At 39.6% G+C, this 24126-nt stretch overlaps 2 protein-coding genes across 2 annotated transcripts; both read left to right on the top strand.

Annotated features, from left to right (window-relative positions):
- Nucleotides 1–7436: 7436 nt before the first annotated feature.
- Nucleotides 7437–9340, top strand: LOC137959581 (pentatricopeptide repeat-containing protein At2g36980, mitochondrial). Its single transcript, XM_068806941.1, has one exon. It carries the CDS (start codon nucleotides 7457–7459, stop codon nucleotides 9338–9340), a length of 1884 nt encoding a protein of 627 aa, XP_068663042.1. The 5' UTR covers nucleotides 7437–7456.
- Nucleotides 9341–19179: 9839 nt separating this feature from the next.
- On the top strand, nucleotides 19180–24126 carry LOC137960429 (uncharacterized). Its single transcript, XM_068808059.1, has 2 exons — nucleotides 19180–19269; nucleotides 20486–24126. The coding sequence occupies exon 2, from the start codon at nucleotides 20665–20667 to the stop codon at nucleotides 23905–23907; it is 3243 nt and encodes a 1080-aa protein (XP_068664160.1). The 5' UTR covers nucleotides 19180–19269; nucleotides 20486–20664; the 3' UTR covers nucleotides 23908–24126.

Raw genomic sequence — 24126 nt, 5'->3', positions numbered from 1 at the left:
ATTTTTCAATGTTGGACAGGTATGATTGATCATGCCCTATATTTTTCAATGTTGGATAGGTATGACCAATCAATCTAATGAGGATGATTGATCATGCTTTATAGTTCATTTTTGCAAAGTTTTGGTTGATTGATCAATCTAGTGGGGATGATCGACCATGCTACATATTGTTTGCCAGTTTGCACAAAGTATGATCATTCATTACCAAATCATGATCAATTATGCCAATTGCCAATTTTTTGAACTAGGCTTCTAAGCATAATGAAATTTATCCTAAGGTGTTCTACCGAGTTTTAGTCATATGTATGCATCGACTAAACATGATTTTGAAAAATATTTTGCCCTAAAGCTCCATACCATATATATATGCTTTAACTATCGGTGTTTGGTGGTTATCAACTTACATGCAAAAGTTCTTTAGATGTTCTATATGACTTAACTCTAGTCTTCAATTCTTTTTTTCATCTTCTTTTAGTGATGTTTTTCTTCCCAACACAATAAACTCTATGTATCACACAAACTAAAACAAGACAGAATTTCATGTTCGCACAACTTGTCTCATGCAACACAAACATATAAAGTAAGACAGAAGGAAGCCTCAACAAAGAATCTTAAAGAGATTAAACTCTTACATGTGTTGGAAGACAGGGCCCAAGTCCACACGACTAAGGAAGACCCACATATCAAAGTGATTAGAAGATGGGCCAAAGCCCATAAGACCAAGGAAGACCCATGGATCTAAGAGAGATAGAAGATGGGCTCAAGGCTCATAGTTCAAGGAGAAGACCCATAGGCCCACATACATTGATGGCAGGATGGTTGGTTAAAACCCTAAACCCTAAACCCTAAGTTCAGGGGTATTATTTTAATATTATAGTTTCATAAATTTATAAATAGAGCTTCAGGGGGAGGGTAAGGGAGAGTCAATTCCTTCTTCCTCTTGTTTTCTCCCAATGAGTTTCTTTCCCTTTTTCTCCATGAGCTAAATTCATGGAGTCCTGAAAATAAACATGGTATCAGATTTTTGATTTTCAGGACTCTTAGTATAGTTTCAGAATTGTTGAAACCCATTTTTTTCCCTTTTCCGTATCTATGTTCTTTTTTAGTTGATAGAATTGGTTTTAGATTTTTTTTCTTCTACTACTACTCCCTCCGTGAGAAATGCTAGTTCCTTTTTCATCCCTTCCTCGATAGATTACAACTACTATCCTTTATCGGTCTCTGGCGGCCTTTCCTATCTTCGTCTTCTAGGTCTTCCTCCATAGTCTTCAAGCCTTTGCTGGTGCAGTTGCGTGTCCCAGACTCGCCTTCAGCTCGCATCTCTACTAATGGAGATGCCCTATTGTTAATAAGCTCACGGTGGTGCTTATTTAGATGAAACTTTGGTTTGTTCATATGAGAAAGCAAGTTTGTCTTCTGTCATTCATAATCATGCTATAGAGGCAGGATTAAAGTGGTTTGACGTGGAGTGTATAATTGGAGATATTGGAAGGAAAACGAAAAGTGAATTTTGTCACAGTATTTGAGCGGGCAGGTCCTCCGACCTCATGGGACTGACTCCGTCTTACCCAGTGTTGCTCTTCAGTCAGTGCGTTGCTGGCATCCGAGTAGGCTTCGCACTCATGATCTCCCCCATCTGCTCTGATGAGCTCTCATCCTCGTCCTTCCTTGGAGTGTTATGATATGTGCCACATCACATGCACCAGACCGTGAAGACCACGAAGGGTAGTGGCAAGATGGAAGACGTTTGCTTAGCAGTTGTTTAGTATTGTGTGTTACGTGGGTGTTGCAGTTGTTATTTTTCCTGTCAGTTGTATGGCTATATATAGCCTGAATGATTTCAATAAACATATACTATTTCAGTCTCAAACAGTTCCTCCTACTTCTATTCTCTTTTGACCCTAAATTCCTTCGTATCAGTGGTATCAGAGCCAGGTTACGCCACCCCAGGAAGAAATTTTATTCCGCGACCTCTCGTTCCATCGCTAAAGAAAGAGTTCCTCGTCCTCTGTCGCCGCAGACCTTCCTCTGTCTCTACATCTCTCTTTGTCGCAACGCTCTTCAACCTTGCCCAGAAAATCAATTTCTCCTCTTCCGTCCTTCCCTTATTCTCTTCCGTATAAACTTAGCAACAACGTCTTCTACCAATGTAAAGAATAATTTATTTTTCTTCTTCCATCCTTCCTGTCTCTCTCTGTCTCTCTCTGCCAAAGACCACGAAGGGTAGTGGCAAGATGGATGACGTTTGTTTAGCAGTTGTTTAGTTATTGTGTGTTATGTGGGTGTTGCGGTGGTTATTTTCCCTGTCAGTTGTATGGCTATATATAGCCTGAATGATTTCAATAAAAATATACTATTTCAGTCTCATACAGTTCCTACTACTTCTATTCTCTTCTGACCATAAATTCCTTCGTATCAGTGGTATCAGAGCCAGGTTATGCCACCCCAGGAAGAAATTCCATTCCGCGACCTCTCGTTCTGTCGCTAAAGAAAGAGTTCCTCATCCTCTATCACCGCAGACCTTCCTCTGTCTCTACGTCTCTCTCTGTCGCAACACTCTTCAACCCTGCCCAGAAAATCAATTTCTCCTCTTCTGTCCTTCCCTTATTTTCTTCCATATAAACTCAGCAGCAACGTCTTCTACCACTATAAAGAATAATTTTTTTTTCTTCTTCGGTCCTTCCCGTCTCTCTCTGTCTCTCTCTGCTGTGAATCCTCTTTCCTCTCTCTGTTGTCAATTCTCTTCTTCCTCTTTGCCGTGAATAATTTCTTCTTTATCTTTATAGTGAAATATTTCTTCCACTTTGTCCCTCTTCTTCTCTTCCGTGAAATCCCGAAATCAGAGTCCCTACAGACCTTCCTCTGTCACCGGGAAGAAATTCCGAAATCAGAGTCGCAATTCTTTGTTCGGGAAGAAATCATAGCCATAGACCTTCCTCGTCGCTACCGTTGCCGCTGCAAATCAGAGCCGCAGACCTTCCTCAATGTTGTTGTTGCCGCTGCCGAGACCTGAGTTGCACCACCGAGGCCCGTCATCGTCGCCGACGGTACCAGAATTGAGAATTTTGGGAAGAAAATTCTTGTTTGCTGCTGTTATTGCTGTCACTGCAGACTCGTAAAAAATTTCATTGCAGAAGAAACAAAACCAAAAAAAAATCTTAGCTCTCTGTTTACATGATTTTGAAAAACATTTTGCCCTAAAGCTCCATACCATATACATGCTTTAACAATCGGTATTTTGTGGTTATCAACTTACATGCTAAAGTTCTTTAGATATTCTATATGACTTAACTCTAGTCTTCAATTCTTTTTTTTATCTTCTTTTAGTAATTTTTTTCTTCACAGCACAATAAACTCTATGTATCACTCAAACTAAAACAAGACAGACTTTCATGGTTGTACAACTTGTCTCATGCAACACGAATATATATGGTAAGACAGAAGGAAGCCTCGACAAAGAATCTTAAAGAGATTAAACTCTTACATGTGTTCGAAGACAGGGCCCAAGCTCATACAACCAAAGAAGACCCACATATCAAAGTGTATTAGAAGATGGGCCCAAGCCCATAAGACCAAGGAAGACCCATGGATCTAAGAGAAATAGAAGATGGGCTCGAGGCCCATAGATCAAGGAGATGGCCCATAGGCCCATATACATTGATGGCAGGATGGTAAATAAAGGGTCATCTCATAGAGATGATATTGATGTAATTATGTTAAAATTCCAGGGTTAAAACCTTAAACCCTAAGTTCAGGGGTATTATTGTAATATTATAGTTTCATAAATCTATAAATAGAGCTTCAGGGGGAGGGTAAGGGATAGTTAATTCTTTCTTCTTGTTTTCTCCCAATGAATTTTTTTTTCTCCATGAGTTAAATTCATGGAGTCCTGAAAATGAACATGGTATCAGATCTTTGATTTTCAGGACTCTTAGTATAGTGTCAAAGTTGTTGAAACCCCTTTTTTTCCTTTTCCCGTATCTATGTTTTTTTTAGTTGCTAGATTTGGTTTTAGATTTTTGTTCTTCTGCTGCTACTCCCTCCGTGAGAAGTGCAAGTTCCTTTTCATCCCTTCCTCGGTAGATTACAACTGCTATCCTTTATTGGTCTCTGGCGGCCTTTCCTATCTTCGTCTTCTATGTCTTCCTCCACAGTCTTCAAGCCTTTGTTGGTGCAGCTGCGTGTCTCGGATTTGCCTCCAGTTCGTATCTCTACTAATGGAGATGCCCTATTGTTAATAAGCTCACGGTGGTGCTTATTTAGATGAAACTTTGGTTTGTTCATATGAGAAAGCAAGCTTGCCTTCTGTCATTCGTAATCATGCTATAGAGGCAGGATTAAAGTGTTTTGACGTAGAGTGTATAACTGGAGATATGGGAAGGAAAACAAAAAGTGAACTATGTCACAGTATTTGAGCGGCCAGGTCCTCCGACCTCATGGGTCTGACTCTGTCTTACCCAGTTTTGCTCTTCGGTCGGTGCATTGCTGGCATCCGAGTAGGCTTCACACTCATGATCTCCCCCATCTACTCTGTCGAGCTCTCATCCCTGTCCTTCCTTGGAGTGTTATGATATGTGCCATGTCACATGCACCAGACCATGAAGACCACGAAGGGTAGTGGCAAGATGGAAGATGTTTGTTTAGCAATTATTTAATTATTGTGTGTTACATGGGTCTTGCAGTTGTTATTTTCCCTGTCAGTTGTATGGCTATATATAGCCTGAATGATTTCAATAAAAATATACGATTTCAGTCTCAAACAGTTCCTCCTACTTTTATTCTCTTATGACCCTAAATTCCTTCGTATCAGTGGTATCAGAGCCAGGTTATGCCACCCCAGGAAGAAATTCCATTACGTGACCTCTCGTTCCGTCGCTGAAGAAAGAGTTCCTCGTCCTGTATCGCCACATACCTTCCTTTGTCTCTACGTCTCTCTCTGTCGCAACACTCTTCAACGCTGCCCAGAAAATCAATTTCTCCACTTCCGTCCTTCCCTTCTTCTCTTTCGTATAAACTTAGCAGCAGCGTCTTCAACCACTGTCCAGAATAATTTTTTTTTCTTCTTCCGTCCTTCCCGTCTCTCTCTGTCTCTCTCTGCCATGAATCCTCTTTCCTCTCTTTGTTGTCAATTCCCTTCTTCCTCTCTGCCGTGAATAATTTCTTCTCAATCTCTGTCGTGAAATATTTCTTCCACTCCGTCCCTCTCTTCTTCTCTTCTGTGAAATCCCGAAATCAGAGTCGCCAAGAAGAAATTCCGAAATCAGAGTCGCAAATCTCTGTTCAAGAAGAAATCAGAGCCACAGACCTTCCTTGCCGTTGTCTTTGCCAATGCAAATCAGAGCTGCAGACCTTCCTCAACATTGTCATTGCCACTGCGAGGACCTGAGCAGCGCCACCGTGGCCCGTCATCGCCGCCAATGGTACCAGAATTGAGAATTTCGGGAAGAAAATTCTCGTTCGCTGCTGCTATTGCCATCATCGCAAACTTGTAAAAAAATTCATCACAGAAGAAACAGAGACAAAAAAAAAAAAAAAAATCTTAGCTCTTTGTTTACATGATTTTGAAAAACATTTTGCCCTAAAGCTCCATACCATAACAATTGGTGTTTGGTGGTTATCAATTTACATGCTAAAGTTCTTTAGATGTTCTATATGACTTAACTCTAGTCTTCAATTCTTTTTTTTATCTTCTTTTAGTGATGTTTTTCTTCCTAGCACAATAAACTCTATGTATCACTCAAACTAAAACAAGACAGACTTTCATGCTCGTACAACTTGTCTCATGCAACACAAACATATAAGGTAAGACAGAAGGAAGCCTCAACAAAGAATCTTAAAGAGATTAAACTCTTGCATGTGTTGGAAGACAGGGCCCAAACCCATATGACCAAGGAAGACCCACATATTAAAGTGTATTAGAAGATGGGTCCAAGCCTATAAGACCAAGGAAGACCCATGGATCCAAGAGAAATAGAAAATGGGCTCAAGGCCCATAGATCAAGGAGAAGGCCTATAGGCCCACATACATTGATGGCAAGATGGTAAATAAAGGGTCATCTCATAGAGATGGCATTGCTGTAATTATGTTAAAGTTTCAAGGTTAAAATCCTAAACCCTAAACCGTAAGTTTAGGGGTATTATTATAATATTATAATTTCATAAATCTATAAATAGAACTTCAGGGGGAGGTAAAGGAGAGTAAATTCCATAACCCTTCTTCTTCTTGTTTTCTCCTAATGAGTTTCTTTCTCTTTTTCTCCATGAGCTAAATTCATGCAGTCTTGAAAATTAACAACATATAAACAACCTTATTATGGAACTTCTCTTCCATATTTGTGAAAACATCCATGGAGAAATATTTAGTCTGTACAACTCAAATTCGAGAGAAACCACTTCTCCCTTAATTGTCACTTCTAACATAACACCTTTTGAAATCCATAAATCAAATTACTTATCCTAAAATCATAATTCAAATGAACAAAAAGGCACCATGAATCCAAATAATTCAAAAATATATTTGATAAGGACAAAGAGAAAAAAATACGTTCTTTGCAGCAAGCAACCAACAACAAACAAGACTTCTAGTTATGATATAAATTATCTCCACAAGAATTCACCTTATCATTGAGTTTTGGAGACTCCTCTAAAGGCCTAGCTTAATCCATGACCCCTCTGCGATTTAAACCTTAACTAAACTAAGTAATGACTGAGGCATTTTTACTTGAGTTCCTTGAGAATTACTTTGTTGTTAAACCGGAATTTGAATCAGAAAACCTCCTCTAATGATTCTACTCTGATGCCATGTGGATCGTCGTGAACAAAGAAGGATTGGTGCACTTAAGAATACCTTAAATTGAGAAGAAGAAAGGAGGAAAGAAAAAAAAAATAATGAGAGACAAAGAGAGGAAAAAGAAGAGATGTGAAAGAGGAATTCCCTCTAGAGCACTTTTTCAAGTTCCATAAATGCCCTTCAAGCTCATATAAGCTTGTACAAGTAATAGAAAATAAAGTAAGCTCATATAAGCTTGTACAAGTAATAGAAAATAAAGTAAGTGCATATCAAGTTTTCAAATACAGCTTTCCATGTTAAATTACAAAGGAGCTGTCAAAAACACCTTAAGTTTACATTCAGTACCTATAGTAAACTCACCAACCAAATGGTAAAAAAAATGGATAGTTGACCCTCTTGCCAAGGTCGAGTTCTCCTCGTCCCGCATGACGAAGATAGAACAGGACCACTTACAAGGTTCATTCCTTCACGCCTGGTGTTACATGAGTTTAAGCCGTCGCCGTATTTTCTTTTCGTACTCTCTTTCTCTCCCAGACAATCTATCTGCCACTCCCAAGTCACCGGCATCGTCGCTCATGGGAGAGCGGGGTATCTCCGAGGAAGTCAAACAAGACGGTTGTCAACAGGTAATCCTACCCAAAAGGAATCCAAGTTGGTAGAACCTCAATGTCGCAACGGTACATGTTCCGTAGCACCTCTGAGATTGTGGCGCTGTCCAGGTATGGTATGGTTGCAGCTGCAAGGAAAATATTTGATGAAATGCTTGAGCGAGATACTATAGCGTGGAATGCCATGCTCACCAGCTATTCTCAATTGGGCCTCGCACAACAAGCTCTCTCTCTCTTCTCCAACATGAGATTCGCCGGTGTAACACCCGACGACTTCACATTTACTGCAGCCTTGAGTGTGTGCTCCAATGCTGGTAATCTCAATTATGGAAGAAAATTGCATACTCTCGTAGTTACTTCTGGATATCAACATTCCCTACCCATCTCCAATTCTCTAATTGACTTGTATGGGAAATGTATGTGTCCTTCTTATGCGGCCAAAATTTTCAATTGTATGAGTATACGAAATGAAGTTTCTTGGTGTTCTATGTTGCATGCCTATGCTAAATCTGGCGAGTTTGATGATGCACATAAATTGTTCGATGACATGCCTATCCGAAACTGTATTGCCTGGAATATACTCATTGCTGGACATTCTCGTCATGGAGAATTTGGGTTATGTATGGATTTCATTAAACAGATGCAAAATAATAACTGTAGGGGTGATTCATGGACATTTAGTAGTCTTATGGACGTCTGTGCAAAGTCCATGGAACCAAACCATGGAAGTGCTCTGCATGCATGTATAATCAAAAGTGGTTGGGACCTTGCTACCGAGACTAAAAATTCAATACTGAGCTTCTATATCGAACTTGGTCGCCATGAGGATGCTGTTCAGGTTTTTGAGTCTATGGCTTATCGAACTCAGGTTTCATGGAATACCATGATTGATGCATATATGAGAATAGGTGACATGTGTAAAGCTCTCATATTGTTTTGGGAGGCACCTCAGCGCAACATTGTTTCTTGGACGACTATGATAGGTGGATATGCAAGAAATGGTCATGGAGAGTCGGCCCTTACCTTCTTCACTTACATGTTCAGGAGCTGCCACCAGCCTGATGAATTTGCATTCGGTGTAGTCCTTTTAGCATGTGCTAACTTAGCCTTCTTAGGACATGGTAGGATGATACACGGTTGTGTAATACATTATGGACTTCCTTGTCATGTATATGTGGGCAATGCATTGGTTAACATGTACTCTAAATGTGGTGATGTTGATGGCTTAAGTAGAGCTTTCAGTGAAATAAGGACCAAGGATGTGGTGTCATGGAATGAAATCATATTTGGATTTGCATTGCATGGCCAGGCTGAAAAAGCTTTTGACATACATAAAGATATGTTGCGCTCTGGAGTGAAACCAGATAAGTTGACCTTCATTGGCCTGTTGATGGCATGTAGCCATTCAGGATTAATTGAGACAGGCATAGCTTTGTTAAAGTCAATGAACAGGGTTCATGGACTCAAGTGGGAGGAAGATCATGTAGCTTGCGTGGTTGACATGCTTGGCCGCGGTGGGTACACTGAAGCAGCAACCAAAGTGATTGAGGATTACTCTGGCTGGACTGGTTGCAGGCCCAGCCTATCATTCAAGGCTTTACTGGGGGCTTGTTCGGTGCATGGGGATTTGAGGCTTGGAAAGAAGGTGAGTGAGGACCTGTTGACTGTTGATCCATCTAATGAAATGGGTTATATGCTTTTGTCAAATTTATATTCTGCTAGTGCCGAGTGGAAGGGAGCCGAGATTGTCAGGAAGGCGATGGTAGAGAAAGGGTTGAAAAGAAAGCCTGGTTGTAGTTGGATTCAAGTTATAAACTGTGTCATGGTGTTTGTAGCCGGGGATCTTACACATCCGTGTATGGATGTTGTCTGTAAAATATTAGAGTTGTTAAAATATGAAATGAGATATCAAAGCTATTTAACCTTTGATAAGGTTTTCTGATAATGGGAACGAAGTAAGATACCTACAACAACAAAACCACAGGGCAACAAGGCATTGGGTGCAGGACAATATTGTCCCAATCATTATTACTCAAGGAGTTTCTTCTTAAGAGATTTCCTTGCTGAAGGGAGGATCTCTGCTTTTTTACTCGAAAGCTCCAGTCTGAGCAACAAAGTGAAGTCCAACCCGCAAATGTGAAATTCCCACTTAGCTCTCGTAATTTGATTTGGTGACATTCTTGATCTACGATGTTTTTACGCACCAGAGAAGGCAAAGAAACAATGCAATAAAATGCGATATTAAATAGTGGAAAAGAATACAAAGTGAAGATGACTGTAAACAAGTTAGGGATTTTATCTGTGGATGCTTCAGCTGTAATGGAAAATGAGAGAGGGGTGCAATGAAAACACTGCTCAAAACCATAGTAACCATTGGAATCAGAATTTGATTGATGGGCCCATGAACTTTGCAGTATTTTTTTCTGATTGTTCAAACCGGATAAAACAGAGGTCTTTTTCTTTGTTTCTATCGAGAACTCAACAAAGATTTTCTTTTCTTTCAGAGCACAGCACATTGATTTCTCTTCTATGTCTCACTCTCTCGTCTTATAATTTTATTTATAGAGCTCTCTTCCCACTAAAGAAAAACCTCCCCCATGATCTATGGACCGATCTAACTGTCCAAACTATCACCTTTTGTTCAACTAATCTAATAGTTCAGATATATATATATAACTGCTCGATTTCACGGTAACCGCACAATTTGATGGTTTAGAACTATAATCGCATGATATTGAGGCTATTATCATAAAAACCTTCCTGCCTAGCCGCCCACATGTCACACATGAGGTTCACTCCCTCATATGTGTTAGATTATAGTCACATAGCCACACTCACATCGATGATATCTCCAATGGTATATTACAACTTTATATCTTAGTATAATAGCCTCAATATTATTAAGGTATTAAACTAACCTCATATCTAGTACAGTTGAACACCAACTTCAAAGAAATGTGACATAAAATAAATTCACTTTAGTTTGGTACACCTATCAGCCACTTAATCAACTTATTTTTTCTATTGAACCTTCATCTTGGGATATCTAGTCAAATAAGTTGGGTTGTCACTAATAGTGACTCAAGAAGTAGGCTTTAATTTCCACCCCTCTACTTATCATGTTGACAAACCTACCTCTAATCAAATCAACCAAGTTCTCCACTAATTTAAGATAAATCAAGGTTATAACTTCAGTGGATGTGAGTTTCCTATGAATTTTATATCAAAACTCGATATGCGTCTTTGAATTATGATTTTTAAATTTTACTTTCATTATAGTGGCATGATTGTCAAAATTAATCATGATAGTTGGTATTGGCTTATCCAATAAGAGGTGGCATAAGTTCATAATTATACAAAGTAGTGTGTCTTTTTATGTCTTTTTTTCTCTTAAGAGGTGTAGCCCTAGGATTATTATTGACATTGTAATTTTCACATTTCAATTATAAATAAAGGCATGGGGCCATAGGTTAGAGCATTCAATTTTAGCATCTCTTCTTTGTTTCCTTCCTTCTCTTCCTCTCTCCCCACGAATCAGGATTTCTTCCTTCTCCCATTTCCACTTTTCTCTTCCTTCTTTTCTTAACCCTTTGTAAAGATAACAAGAAAACCTTAAAAACAACATGGTATCAGAGTAGGTATAGATCTGACATGGAAAAGGAGAAGATAGAAAAAAAAGATTTTGATTCCAAATATACTTATGTCTGCTCTGATACCAATTTTTAGCCATGAATTGAGTTTTTACAATTAAAAGCATAAATTAAAAGTTTGCAAGTAATTGAAAAATAAGCACTCACCACAAATAACACTAAATATTTTGTTATTGATGTTCTCCTATAGGTATTCACCACCCAAGAACCTGTGTTTGGGAAATTCTACTAATATTAACTCTATTAACTAGAATTTTACAAAAACAAAAGACATTTTCACTCTCTTTTAAGCTATGTGTATGCTCAAATACATGATTATAATAAATCTCCCTGAAGATTTGGCTAGATTTTAGCTCTAGCAAACCTTTCTATCTAGATTCAAAAGGTTTTAGATGAACCTATCAAGAATAGAAAAGAATAGAAAGCTTACACCCTTTATGAACTTGGAGAGACAGCCTTCTCCCTTGATTTACCAAGCTTCCAACTTTGATGCACAATGAAGATGATATGGAGTTAACTAATTGAAGGTACAAGGAAAGATTGAGAGGGACAGAAAGATTTTGCAAAAGTATGGATCACTTTCTATTAAAATAAGTTTAGGAAAGATTTTCAAGAAAAAAACGTTTTAAATGATGTAGGCATGTCGATAAAATTTCATTAACTTCTAAAAATCACATTTGGTGGAGTATTTATAAGTTCCCAAACCACACCTAATCATTATTTGCTCATTTGCAAAAAGTTGACTTGACATGATCGATCAATGTAAAGTATTGATCAATCAATCGAGTGTGATAGCTATATTTTTATCAGAAAAAAGATTATTGATGGTACAATTGATCAATATTCTTACATTGGGTCTGACAAGTTAAGTTGATCGATCAATTAGTTCCCTTTTGGCAATGCACTGCACGTATGATCAATCAATGGCTTGTCAATGATCGATCATGTTTTATGTCCCTAGTTGGCAAACTTTTGTAGGATCAATAATTCTTCATATTGTTGCATTACCTGGACATCATTGATCGATCAATCCACTGGGGATTGGTCATGCATTATAACACAATTGAGCCACGTTTTGATTGATCAACTAATCACCCTTGATTGATTAATCATGATTTTTATTTTTGGCCTATGCACTTCTAGTTGATTGATCATTGGCAAAAGTTGATCGATCAATCCAATGCCAAATTGCTAAGTATGATTTGAAAGTATGATTAAATTTTATCCTAAGTGATTTTACCATGTTTAAACCATATATATGCATTGGTAAAACATGTAGACAATACAATTTTGACCTAAAGCTCCATGTACGACAAGTTTGAAGATTTGAGGTTTCTCTCTTACATATACGGAGTTTTGTGATTTTTCCAAACTACCTAAACTCTAGTCTCCAGTTCTTGGCTTCTTCTTTATAAGGGTACTTTTTCAAAATGACTTTAACCCAATAGTGAAGCTTGAGGTCTTCAAGAAGTTTTTTGTCAATTCTTTGCATAGATCATTATTTGTAGGGGTGGCTTCCAACTGATCTGGCTCACGAGCCGCTCGAACTCAGCTCGGTTCAATTCAGTATACATGGATCTCGAGTTCGAGATTTGGATCAACTCGTTTAAATTAACGAGTCGAGCTCAACCAAATCAAGGTTTGACTCGACAACTCGCGAGCCAACTTGTTAATTGAACGAGTGGGGCAGGATTTGGGAGAGTCAGAGTCTAGGGACCGAGAAGAGAGTTGCGTCACGGGACTCTCTTCCATTTCGTCTCTGGCATGGCAGCACAATTTTTTTGCGGAAATCGTGGATTAGAGATCAGAATCGCTATCCGCCAAATTCATCAAAAATTGGGATTTTGGTATTCATATCCCTCGTTCTCCCTCTCCCTCTTCGATTCCTCACTCTCTGTCTCAAACTCTTTGATTTCTTCGTCTGTGATTTCTTTATCTTTTATTTCTTCCTCTGAAGTCTCTATGGACACTATACCATTCTCCACCTTTTCTTCTTCCCTTCGTCGTAGACAATCTGCATCTTTGAGCCTAGGCCTTGCCGTCCTTATAATCTTATCATCCAAACGGGTCAGCTGGTGAAGGGGGAGACGCTGCTAAAGCAATAACAGCAGCAGCAATGGCAGAGCTGCCGCACTCGGCTTCCATGTGCAGCCGGGCCTCGTCGTCTCCAGTGAAGCGGGATGAGGACTCCGTGCCCCTCATCTCTAGGCACGACGATGACAGTGATGATGAACTTAGGGATCGGGAGTGATAGAAATAGAGATGAACATAGTGATAGATATAAAGATAATGATAGAGATAAAGATAACTAGAGTTTGAATTAGAGATAGACTCAGGTTGTAGAGTCTTAATCACCTACAATCTCTCTGTGTAATTCTATAAATAGTTTACACATTGTCAATAATAATCACGACAATATTATTCATCATTCTATATGGTATCAAAGCTTCTGATTGATTAATCAGAACCAGTCTGCCGTCGCTGGAAATCTTTATAGAAAGTTGTCGACACCAATACCTGGTATTTTCTCTTCCCTTTCTCTGTGCAATCTCGTTGGAGGTATATAGAAAAGAAAAAAAACTCTGATGTCCACCATCCTCGCAGTCATTACTGCCCCACCGCCGCCGACTGCCACCTGAGTCTCGACCTCCCGACACCGAGCTCAGCCTCTAGCGACCTCTGGTCCCTCTCTGTCTATCTCTGCAGCTCCTCTAGTCTTGCTGTCGTTGACATTACCGTGAGCCTCTCTGGTGGTCCCGCTACCACTCGTCGCCGCTCGACGCCGTACGCCATCACCACAAGCCGTCGCACACCGTTGCCGCACACCGCTATAGCGAACCAGTGGTATTCTTCTTCTCAATTTGTTTTTTTTTCTCCTCCCATCATAGCCGCACGCCTTCGCCACTCGCCGTTTGCCTCAATGGCCACAGCGCCGCCGAGAGCCCCCCCCCTCGTCTCTCTAGAATCATCTCTCCCGACGCTATCTCTGAAAATCACTCTCCGGTCGCCCGACGTCCTCGTTGCCCCGCTATCGCCTGACGCCGTCGTCGTCTGCTCTGCCGACAACCACCCAGCCGGCGCAACACAGAACCCCCCGCTCCCCTGCTCTTCCTTCACTCTTCTCTTGTCGCCGATTTATCACCGAAATCGGTCAACCCTACTGCCGCTTGCCGTCGCGGTTGTTCACGCCTCCGATGCTGCAACCCCGTCACCCGTCTCGGCAGCACGAGACGACTTAAGTTAAGGGGGAAAATTATTTCCTCCCATTGGACGTGTCGTCCTGCTCACGTATATGCGCAACGTGAGAATTCGCACATGGGCTTTCACACATGTGGCATTTTTTAATAATAATAATAAAAAAACTCAATCAAGAACCTCTTCATCCTATTATGACAATGTGATTCTGGTCCGCCCCAGCCACTGTCTTTCTACCAGACGATGCAATTCCATCCGCACCAGCCACCTCCAGTGTCGCTGCTCTACCACCTAACGATGAAATTTCATCCGCACTAGCCGCCTCCAGAGTCATTGCTCTTCCATTGGACGATGCAATTCCGTCCGCACCAACTGCCTCTAGTGCCGATGCTCTGCCACCTGATGATGAAATTCCGTCCACATCAACCGCCTCCAGTGCCGCTGCTCTACCACCTGACGATGAAATTTCATCCGCACCAGCCGCCTCCAGTGCAACTGCTTTTCCACCAATCGATGCAATTCCGTCCGCCTCCAGTGTCACTGCTCTGCCACCTGACGATGAAATTATGTCCGCACCAGCCGCCTCCAATGCCGCTGCTCTACCACCTGACAATAAAATTCCGTCCGCACCAACCACCTCCTGTGCCACTGCTCTCTCCAAACCACTTCCAAGAACATTATTTTTGAATATCAAGATTGGACTCTCCTGTCAGAGCTCCATCTTGCAGGGGCATGATAGAAATAGAGATAAACATAGTGATAAATATAAAGATAATGATAAAGATAAAAATAACTAGTGTTTGAATTAGAGATAGACTCAGATTGTAGAATCCTAATCACATATAATCTCTCCGTGTAATTCTATAAATAGTTTACACCTCGTCAATAATAATCACGGCAATATTATTCATCATTCCTATATTCTATAGGGAGAAGGATAAACCCTTGTTCTTTCTCAGGAATAAGGAGCAGCATTCCAAGATCTTCTTGGCTTTTGTTTCTCTTTGCCTCTTTGCCTTCTAGTGGCGCTCTTCTACCTTCCCGCTGTCTGGAAACGCCTGGTGCTCACTCTTTCTTTGTCCCCACCGCTCTCTAGTCTCACATTTGTTTTTGGTTTAAGTTGGTTTTAATCTCTTTGATCGTGATCGGTTAGTTGTATATCTCGTTGGTGCTTTAATTGGGTCTTTTTTTTTAATGGGATGGTTTTGTCCATATGTTTAGTTGGATGAATGTTGAGATTTGCGTTCGTGGTGGAAATTTGGGATTCACGATTTGAGTGGAATGGAAGTGGTTCTCGTTGGCTAGGGCTCACTCCCTACGAAATGGACGAGTAGTTAAACGGACTTTTACTACTGTCATTTAGTAGAGTAGTTGAATGCAACCCTCATCTTGCCGGTGTTGAAGCAAGACCAGAGCTGGAAGGACCAATTTGTCTCCCTGGGCTTAGACCAAAACTATTTACCTTCTCTTTCTTATTTTATGTTTTTGCCCAAAGACTGGCATGAACAGGGATGACCTGTTACAATTATTCTTTGAATTTGAAACACTGCATTTTCTTATTAAACCAGCCAGAAAAATCAAAAGTTCAACAAAGGAAAAAATGAAAGACTGTAATCATGTGTTGATCTGCCTGTTGTTACTTATTCTTAATGAGAGATTTAAGGTGGTCATAAGAAGTGAAATAATAATAATAGTGGTCCTCTTAAAACAAAAGAAAGATTTAGGAAGTTGAAACAAACTAAGGTAACTGCATTTTCTTATTAAACCAGCCAGACAATTTTATGCAGGTATTATGTATATAGATTATGCCCAATTTTATACAAGTATTATATACATAGATTATGCCCAATTTTATACATATATTATATACATAGGTTATGCCCAATTTTATGCAAAATGTATGCATAATTTTATATTCAATTTATTAGATATGTATTTTTTGAAATGTTTTAAATGTATGTTGAAGCTCGAGCTCGGCTCAAACTCGGTTAAAATTATTGGGCTCGAGCTCAATAACAATTTTAGGCTCGAGGCTGGGCTCGACTCGAGCTCGAGTTCGAAATATTTAAATCATACTCGGCTCGGCTCGTTGCCACCCTTATTTATTTGTGTGTCTCTTGAAGAAGTTGCATTTGAATACAAGATTTATGGTTAAAAAACTTTTTGAAGACATATAACCATCAAACACACAAAAAAAACTACTTTTCATCCCTCATATATGAACCAAAAACGATTTTTTTTAGAGGAATCAAAACTTAATTTGAAGGAAAACCAAGGGGACGTAGACTAGATATTATAGAGAACTAAACACACAAAGAAAAGATGACTTAAGAACCTGAACTAATCAAGAGCCTTATTGGAATTTTTCCTACACTTGCTTCCTTCAATGACTTGTTGTAGACTCCCCCTGACATGCCTCTTTACTTAACTTTAGAGCAACTTAATAAAACACAACAATCTCTAATTTGATACCATGTCAGATTTGTTAGATTCTATAGTTTAATCCAGAGGAAGCTTAGGTTAAGGAAGAAGAAGAATAGAGAAGAAGGAAAAAAGGGAGAAGAGAGGCGAGAAGAGACTAGGGGATGAGTTGAGAGAGGAAGATGATTAGGGTTTGGAGTGAGCTCATGAATGAGCCTCTTCTTATTTATATAAGTGGGGCAATGATGTCCTAATACATATGAAAGGAAAAGAACACTTAATCTCTAACTTAATTACTCATTATGCCACTCACTCTCATAATTACATAGAATACCATTTATTCTTCTTCAACACTCCCCCTCAAGCTAGTAAGAAAACATCAAATATTCTCAGCTTGGAGCATGTCTATGTGAGTAGTCCTACAACAATGGCCTTCGTGAACATATTAGCTAATTGACTCTTGGAAGGTACATATCGCATGGATATAATCCTAGCTTGAAGTTTTTCTCAAATGAAATGGTAGTCTATTTTGATATGTTTGGTCCTTTCACTGAATATTGGATTAGTTGCAATGTGGATAACTGATTGATTATCACACTGAAGTTGCATGGGCTTGATAGTCCTGAACCTGAGTTCAGTCATGAAGGATCTTAGCAATAATAATTCATTCACCGCAAGTGCCATAGTACAGTATTCAGCTTCAACACTTGACCAGGTCACAACATTTTGTTTCTTGTTTCTCCAAGTGACTAAATTGCCCCCAACCATTGTATAATAATCAAAAGTGGATTTTCTATTATCAAGGGAGCATGCCTAGTCTACATCAGCAAAACCTTCAATTTAGTGTGCCCATGACATTTTTACAGTAATCCTCAATCTAGTGACCTGTAGAACCTGGAAAGTATTCCAGATAGAAAATCATCGAGTATTTGATTAGAAACTTTTCTCATATGGGTTGATCAATTTAGAAATAGAAACTTGTGTACGTTAAGTTATGAAATTATCAGAGTTTCCATAGTTAATGTTGTTTTCAAGTTTCGTGTTTTTGTTACTTGGTTGTATATCTTTTGCATCGTCAACTTCAAAAAAATTTGCTCACCCTCATGACTTATCTTGAGGTCATACTTGGTAAAAAAATGTAAGTTATTTTTCTATCTTTACCGTCTCATTCTAACATTTAACAAAATTATGAAAAATAATATTATAAAACACTTATAATAACCGTACACTTGAATCATGCATTATCTCAAACAAAAAATTATTAAATTACTCTTATATAATAACATGTGGAATAAGTCACCCAGACCCATTTCCATTCCATTATCGCAAATAAACTATGAACAGATAATCAGGTAATTATCCAAAAAAAATTTATCTAATTGTGTAAGAAATTTTTAAATATTTTCTAAACATTATAAGTAGACAGATAAAATCGACACACTGTATACAACATCTAAGAGGGTGGGGGTGTATTTAAAAATCACCTTTCTTAAAATATCCTAATTAGCTACGATATTGGTTAATCCTTTCCCTAATTAAAATAGATATGACAAAAACCCTAATCTATCATCTTTTAAAAAAAATAACAACCTTATGTTCCTCTCTTGAAACCAAAGAAACATGGGGAAACTCATAACTCCCTTTTAGGCAAGAAAGGCAATTGATTGAGTCCGTATCACTCTTAGGAAGCTTTTCAAGCACTACCAATGACTCAAAGGTATGTTGAACTTTGAACTTTTCTGCTTACATTTCTATCTATTGATTCGCAACTTCGTGTTCATTCACTGAACAAATGTGTTTTTCCCTTAATCCTAATTTGTTATTGTAAGACTGTGTTACAGCAGCAACATCTAGCTGTTTGTGAAAATGCCCCAGAGAGCATGAAGAACTTACGATTATTCCATAATAACTTTTTTATTGAAAGTGCTTTCTATGTCACAGTAGAGCATGAGGTAATAAGCATTTTGATGCAGATGGCATGGAAATGCACTTAGCAGTTACTATGTTCACCAAGTGTTCGACAAAATGCCCAGGAGTGTTTTATCAAAATAGTTATCACTTTTTCCGTGAAGTTTGTGTAAGCAATGTCCAGTATAAATTTTGCTGCTTTAGCCATGGAAAACACTTTGCCCACCAAGTGTTTGTTAAAATGCCCAACAATGTTTCGCGCCGGCCTCGAGGCGAAAAACTATTTTGTCCCAAACGATCAAAATAACCGTTTGGCATGCTCCATACGATTATAGTTTTTTGTATTGGATAAGTCGTGGCTGCTCGTGCGTTAAAAGATTATAAAGTGGACGGCAACGAGAGGTAGGACCGGAACTCGATTTGAGGCGGTTAGATATTTCGCAAATAGGCGCTTGTCGCCGAGTCTGCGGATTTATTAATGAAAAAGGAAGAGAGCTTCATCAGTCGGTTCCTCGCCTCGCTCTTTTCTTTTGGTTTTTTTTTTTTTTTTTTTCTTTTTTTGCCTTTGTTTATTTTCTCTCTCCTCATTGACTCAACTGTTCGCGCTGGAATTTTGGCTCCCCCATTTTTTCGCCTCTTAAAACGACGTTCGTCTGGTCACTCAAAAAGCCCGCGCCATTTCGCTGGACCTGAACCTGTAAGTGGCTTCTCTCTCTCTCTCTGTCTCTGTCTCTCTCTCTCTCTCTCTCTGTCTCCCTGTCTGCGCTCTCGCAGACTCTCGCTTCTCTCTGTTGCTGAATATCTGCATTTATCTGCTCTCTTTCAAATGTTTCCGGGTTTTTTAAATTCAAAATTTCAGTTTAGGGTTTAAGGGGCCCAGAGTCTCAGAGCCTTTTGCATGTGTAGGAGTTGTTCTTTGGTCTTCTGTTTTGTTTCTATTGCAGTGGACTGCAGTGCTATTTCCTTCTTTCGAAAACTCTACGTGTTTCCCGTAATCACGTTTGAGGGATTTGTGTCGTGTTGGTTTGCGTTGTGGTTTAGGGCGGTGATACGGTGTGAGATTAGGTTAGCTATTATTTGACTGTCGTGGGCTCTTTGGTGGACGAACTGAGTTAAAAGACTAGGGTTTATTCACACTTGAAGGTTTGTTGTTTTTATTTTTTTTCTCCATCCGCAAGCCCATGAAACGTTTCTGTAGTAACTGAAGCTGTCGATTTTATCGTCATAAATCGATGGGCATCTTTGATTTTGAAATTTGGACTTATTATTACGTCAAAGCAGTTCTATCATTGGAAAAGCGTTACATTTTCATTTGAGTACGTGATCAACTTTGTTAGCTCAACGGACTTTATAATCTCCACATTTTATTTATTTATTTATTTATTATTATTATTATTATCATTATTATTGCTGCTATTACTACTACTACTACTTTGAATTACTCCTTGTTGGATGTTATTTTAGTGGATGACAACGCTCTTTTTCTTAGGCTCGGAGGAAGCTGATTTTTTAGCTGCCTATGTATGGACTAATAATTTCCTATTACCCTTGGGACTACCTGGTTCTTTAAGCTGTTCTTCTTGAATTTAGCAGCATCTCATCTAAAAGAGGCAGCGATTTTCTTATAATAAAGGACCAGCCTGTCTAGTGGCCAAATTTTAAAATGTTTGTTTTTCAAATCTTTTAGCCAAGCTGTTGAGATTCATTGCCAATTGTCTCAAGTGATTCCAAATCAGTTCATTATTCAATAAAAGAAGTGCTTGTATTCTGTTGTTCTTTTGGAAGAAATAGTTTGGTCTCTGAGTCAAGTCCTCGAGTTCTCGACTTCAGCTGGTACTAAAAAATTTATTACTTGATTGAAGCACTTGAGTTACTAATATAATTATTTTTTCTTTTTTTTCTTAAATTCACAGAATCTACATTTGTGTCCAGTGTTCCTAAAACCTTGATAGGGGGTAACAGATAATGTTTGCTCTTTCACCAATGTGCTGTTGTGTTTAGCAAAAAAGGAAAGGGTGGAAGGGTGACACTATTGGTGTTCATGTTCTTCACTTGAAGGTAAGGGGCAAATTTATTGAAGGCTGTATTAGCAATGGAATGCAACAAAGAAGAGGCAATTCGAGCTAAGGAATTAGCTGAGGAAAAGATGCAGAGCAAGGATTTTACTGGAGCCCGCAAAATTGCACGTAAGGCCCAACAGCTGTTTCCTGAGCTTGAAAACATATCTCAGATGCTCTCCGTTTGTGACATCCATTGTTCAGCAGTGCTAAGAGCTGGTGGAAATGAAATGGATTGGTATGGAGTACTTCAAGTAGAATTGACGGCTGATGACGCTACTATAAGAAAGCAGTTTCGGAAACTTGCTCTTCTGCTTCATCCTGATAAAAACAAATTTCCAGGAGCTGAGGCTGCCTTTAAGCTAATTGGGGAAGCGCAGAGAGTGCTTCTGGATCCCAGAAAAAGGTCCGAACATAACATGAAAAGAAGAAGTGGTGTTAGAACTGCTGCTGCAAGCCATCCTCCTGCACCCTCAAACAGAAATTCTTATGATAGATCTGGTATGCAGGACAAATTTACTAACCAAGCAGGAAACCACAACCCATTCTTAAGTCCCAGCCAGTACCCTGGCACAGCCCCACAACAGCAACAAGGTTTGGATGCTTTCTGGACAGCCTGTCCTTTTTGTAATATTAGGTATCAGTACTACAAAAATATACTGAATCGAGCTCTGCGCTGCCAAAATTGCATGAAGCCATTCATCGCGTATGATATGAATGCCCAAGGTGGTCCCACTGGGAATAACTCTTTTTATCAATGGAATGCACCTGCTCAGGTACCTCAAGGAAATGTTGGAGTTACTACGGGGCCAGTACCTGTCCCAAAGAAAGCACAAAGTATGGAACCTGATGGTGTACCTACAGGTCATGCAGCAGAAGATGACCATGCTAACAAGAAAGATGGGAAGAAAGTCCAAGCAGCTGATATTGGAGCATGTACAAGAAAACCAGAAAAAAATGTAAATAAAAAGAGAGGAAGGAAGGCAGCAGGCGAATCTAGTGAAAGCAGTGAGACTACTAGCACAGACATTGGAGATGAGACTACAGAATTGAATGATTTTTCTGCAACACAGAATTTTGATAGTGGCCTGCGCTATCCACGTAGATCCACAAGACAAAAGCAGGAAGTTGTATATAATGAAGAATGGAGTGACAATGATGATTTGGTGGAACCTTCAAGCTCCAAAAGGTCAAAGACAGGTATCAGGAGCAATGGAGCTTCCTCAACTGGGGACTCAGGTACAAGCAAGAATCATCCTTCTGGCTCAACAGGTTCTGGAGATAAGATGGAAAATAAAGAGGAATTAAGCATGGCTAGTGAAGAAGTTCTTCCAAGAGGAAAAGAGCATGCACAGCATGATGAGAAGAATCTAAATGAACAAGAAGTTGTAGGAACAAGGAAAAGTACAAAATTCAGAGAGGAGGCTGAGGGAACTTCTCATATTGAACTGAGCTCTGATGCCGAGTCAGATGAAGCTTTGGACTACCCGGAGCCAGAATTCTACGATTTTGACCAGGATAGAGTGCTAAGCAAGTTTGAGGCTAATCAGGTGTGGGCCCTTTACGATACTAATGATGGCATGCCTAGATTCTATGCATGCATCAAGAAAGTCTTTTTGCCAAAGTTCAAGGTCCAGTTCACATGGCTGGAGCCCAACCCTACAAATGAAGATGAAACTGCTTGGAATGAGGTGGAGTTGCCTATTGCTTGTGGAATATTTAAGCATGGAGATTCTGACACTAGTGAAATGCAAGGAATGTTTTCTTATGTGGTTTCATGGGAGAAAGGTGCCAGAGGTAGCTACAAAATTTTTCCCAAAAAGGGTGAAGTTTGGGCTTTGTATAAGGATTGGGACATTAGCTGGAGTTCTGATCCTGGAAAGCATAAGAAATTTAAGTATGAGATTGTGGAAGTCATTTCTGATTTTGATAAGGAGACTGGGGTTGAAGTTGTCTGCTTGGTTAAAGTGAAAGAATTTGTAAGTCTGTTTCAGAGGATTACAATTAAGACAGAATCATCTAAAATACCCTCAAAGGAACTCCTCAGATTTTCGCACAAGATTCCTTCATATAGAATGACTGGAGAGGAAAGTAAAGATATTCCTGAAGGATGTTTTGAACTGGATCCTGCTTCTATGCCTCTTGGACTGGAGGAATTTGAACCATACAGAGGTTTTAAAGAGAAGGTTCAAGATTTCGCTGATAAAGATGGGCAGATGTGTTCTAAATCATCATTTGAAGAAAAGATTCACTCAACTGAGCACTGCAACTCCAAGACTCCCGGAAAGAAAGAACCAATTGAGAAGAATAGGCAAGAGACAGGGAGTGATGAGGTAAAAATTTATTCTTCTAGGAGAGTGAATGGAGTCTGTGCCAAGAAACCAATTCTAGTGGATGAAAGTCTATCTAGTGCCAAGAAACCAATTCTAGTGGATGAAAATCAATCTAGTGCCAAGAAAGATAGCAATTCAGATCGTGTCAATTTTAGTGGTGCTTCTGGGGATAAAGGATGTAACACAGCAAATGGGCCAAAACATCAGGTTGAAAACGAAGTCAAAAGCGACTCAGAAGGTTCCTCTTCTCCTGGTGAAGGTGGAGATATTTACCACTTGCCTGATTCGGAATTTCATAATTTTGAGACGGATAGATCTGCAGATAAGTTTCAGCGGGGTCAATGTTGGGCACTGTACAGCGATGAAGATGGTTTTCCGAAGTATTATGCTAAGATAGAGAAAGTTGATGATGCACCTTTCCATGTGCGGGCTCAGTGGCTTGAAGCTTGCCCTGTGGCAGAGGAGGAGATTCGGTGGTCTGAAGAAGGACTACCTGTTGGCTGTGGCACTTTTAAGCTAACTAGGTCCTCTGGGGACTTTACCACAGCGAAAACTTTCTCCCATCTTATACATCCTGAGCCTACCGCCAGAAGAGGTAGGTTCAACATTTACCCAAGGGAAGATGAGATATGGGCCATTTACAAAAGCTGGAGACTGGGTTTGTCACTTGCTGACTTGGTTGGAGGTGAATTTGAAATTGTGCAAGTCCTTGTGAATACAGGAGAGAGATTCAGAGTAGAGGTTTTGGGGAAAGTGGATGGTTATAGAACTGTTTTTAGAAAACTTGGTTCTACACAGGAGATACCACGAAGCCAATTGCTTAGATTCTCCCATCAGATTCCAGCATTCCATTTAACAGAGGAAAGGGGTGGAAAGTTGAGAGGCTATTTAGAGCTTGATCCTGCATCTTTGCCTATGGGTTTATTATGTACATCCTCAAATTGAAAAGGTGTGGCCATTTTGTCATATTTTGCATGTCAAACATATCTGACTTTTGCCTTTGTAACCTGACAGTTGGAGCTCTTAACTCCAGTGCTCTAATGTGAAAATGGTGAGCAATGAGGTCATTCCGTGAGTTTGTTCGTTTCTTTTTCTTTGTCATCTATCCTTCTGAACTCTCGAACGGATTGTGTTGGGGTGCTGCACCAATGCATTGGAGCTTTA

Source organism: Aristolochia californica, unplaced genomic scaffold, assembly GCF_029961685.1.
Source record: "Aristolochia californica isolate CCGP_79_NKW_82.1479 unplaced genomic scaffold, dmAriCali1.0.hap1 SCAF_3, whole genome shotgun sequence".
Taxonomy (NCBI): domain Eukaryota; kingdom Viridiplantae; phylum Streptophyta; class Magnoliopsida; order Piperales; family Aristolochiaceae; genus Aristolochia; species Aristolochia californica.
The sequence above is the reverse complement of the archived record's forward strand: the minus strand, read 5'-3'. Positions and strand labels throughout refer to the sequence as shown.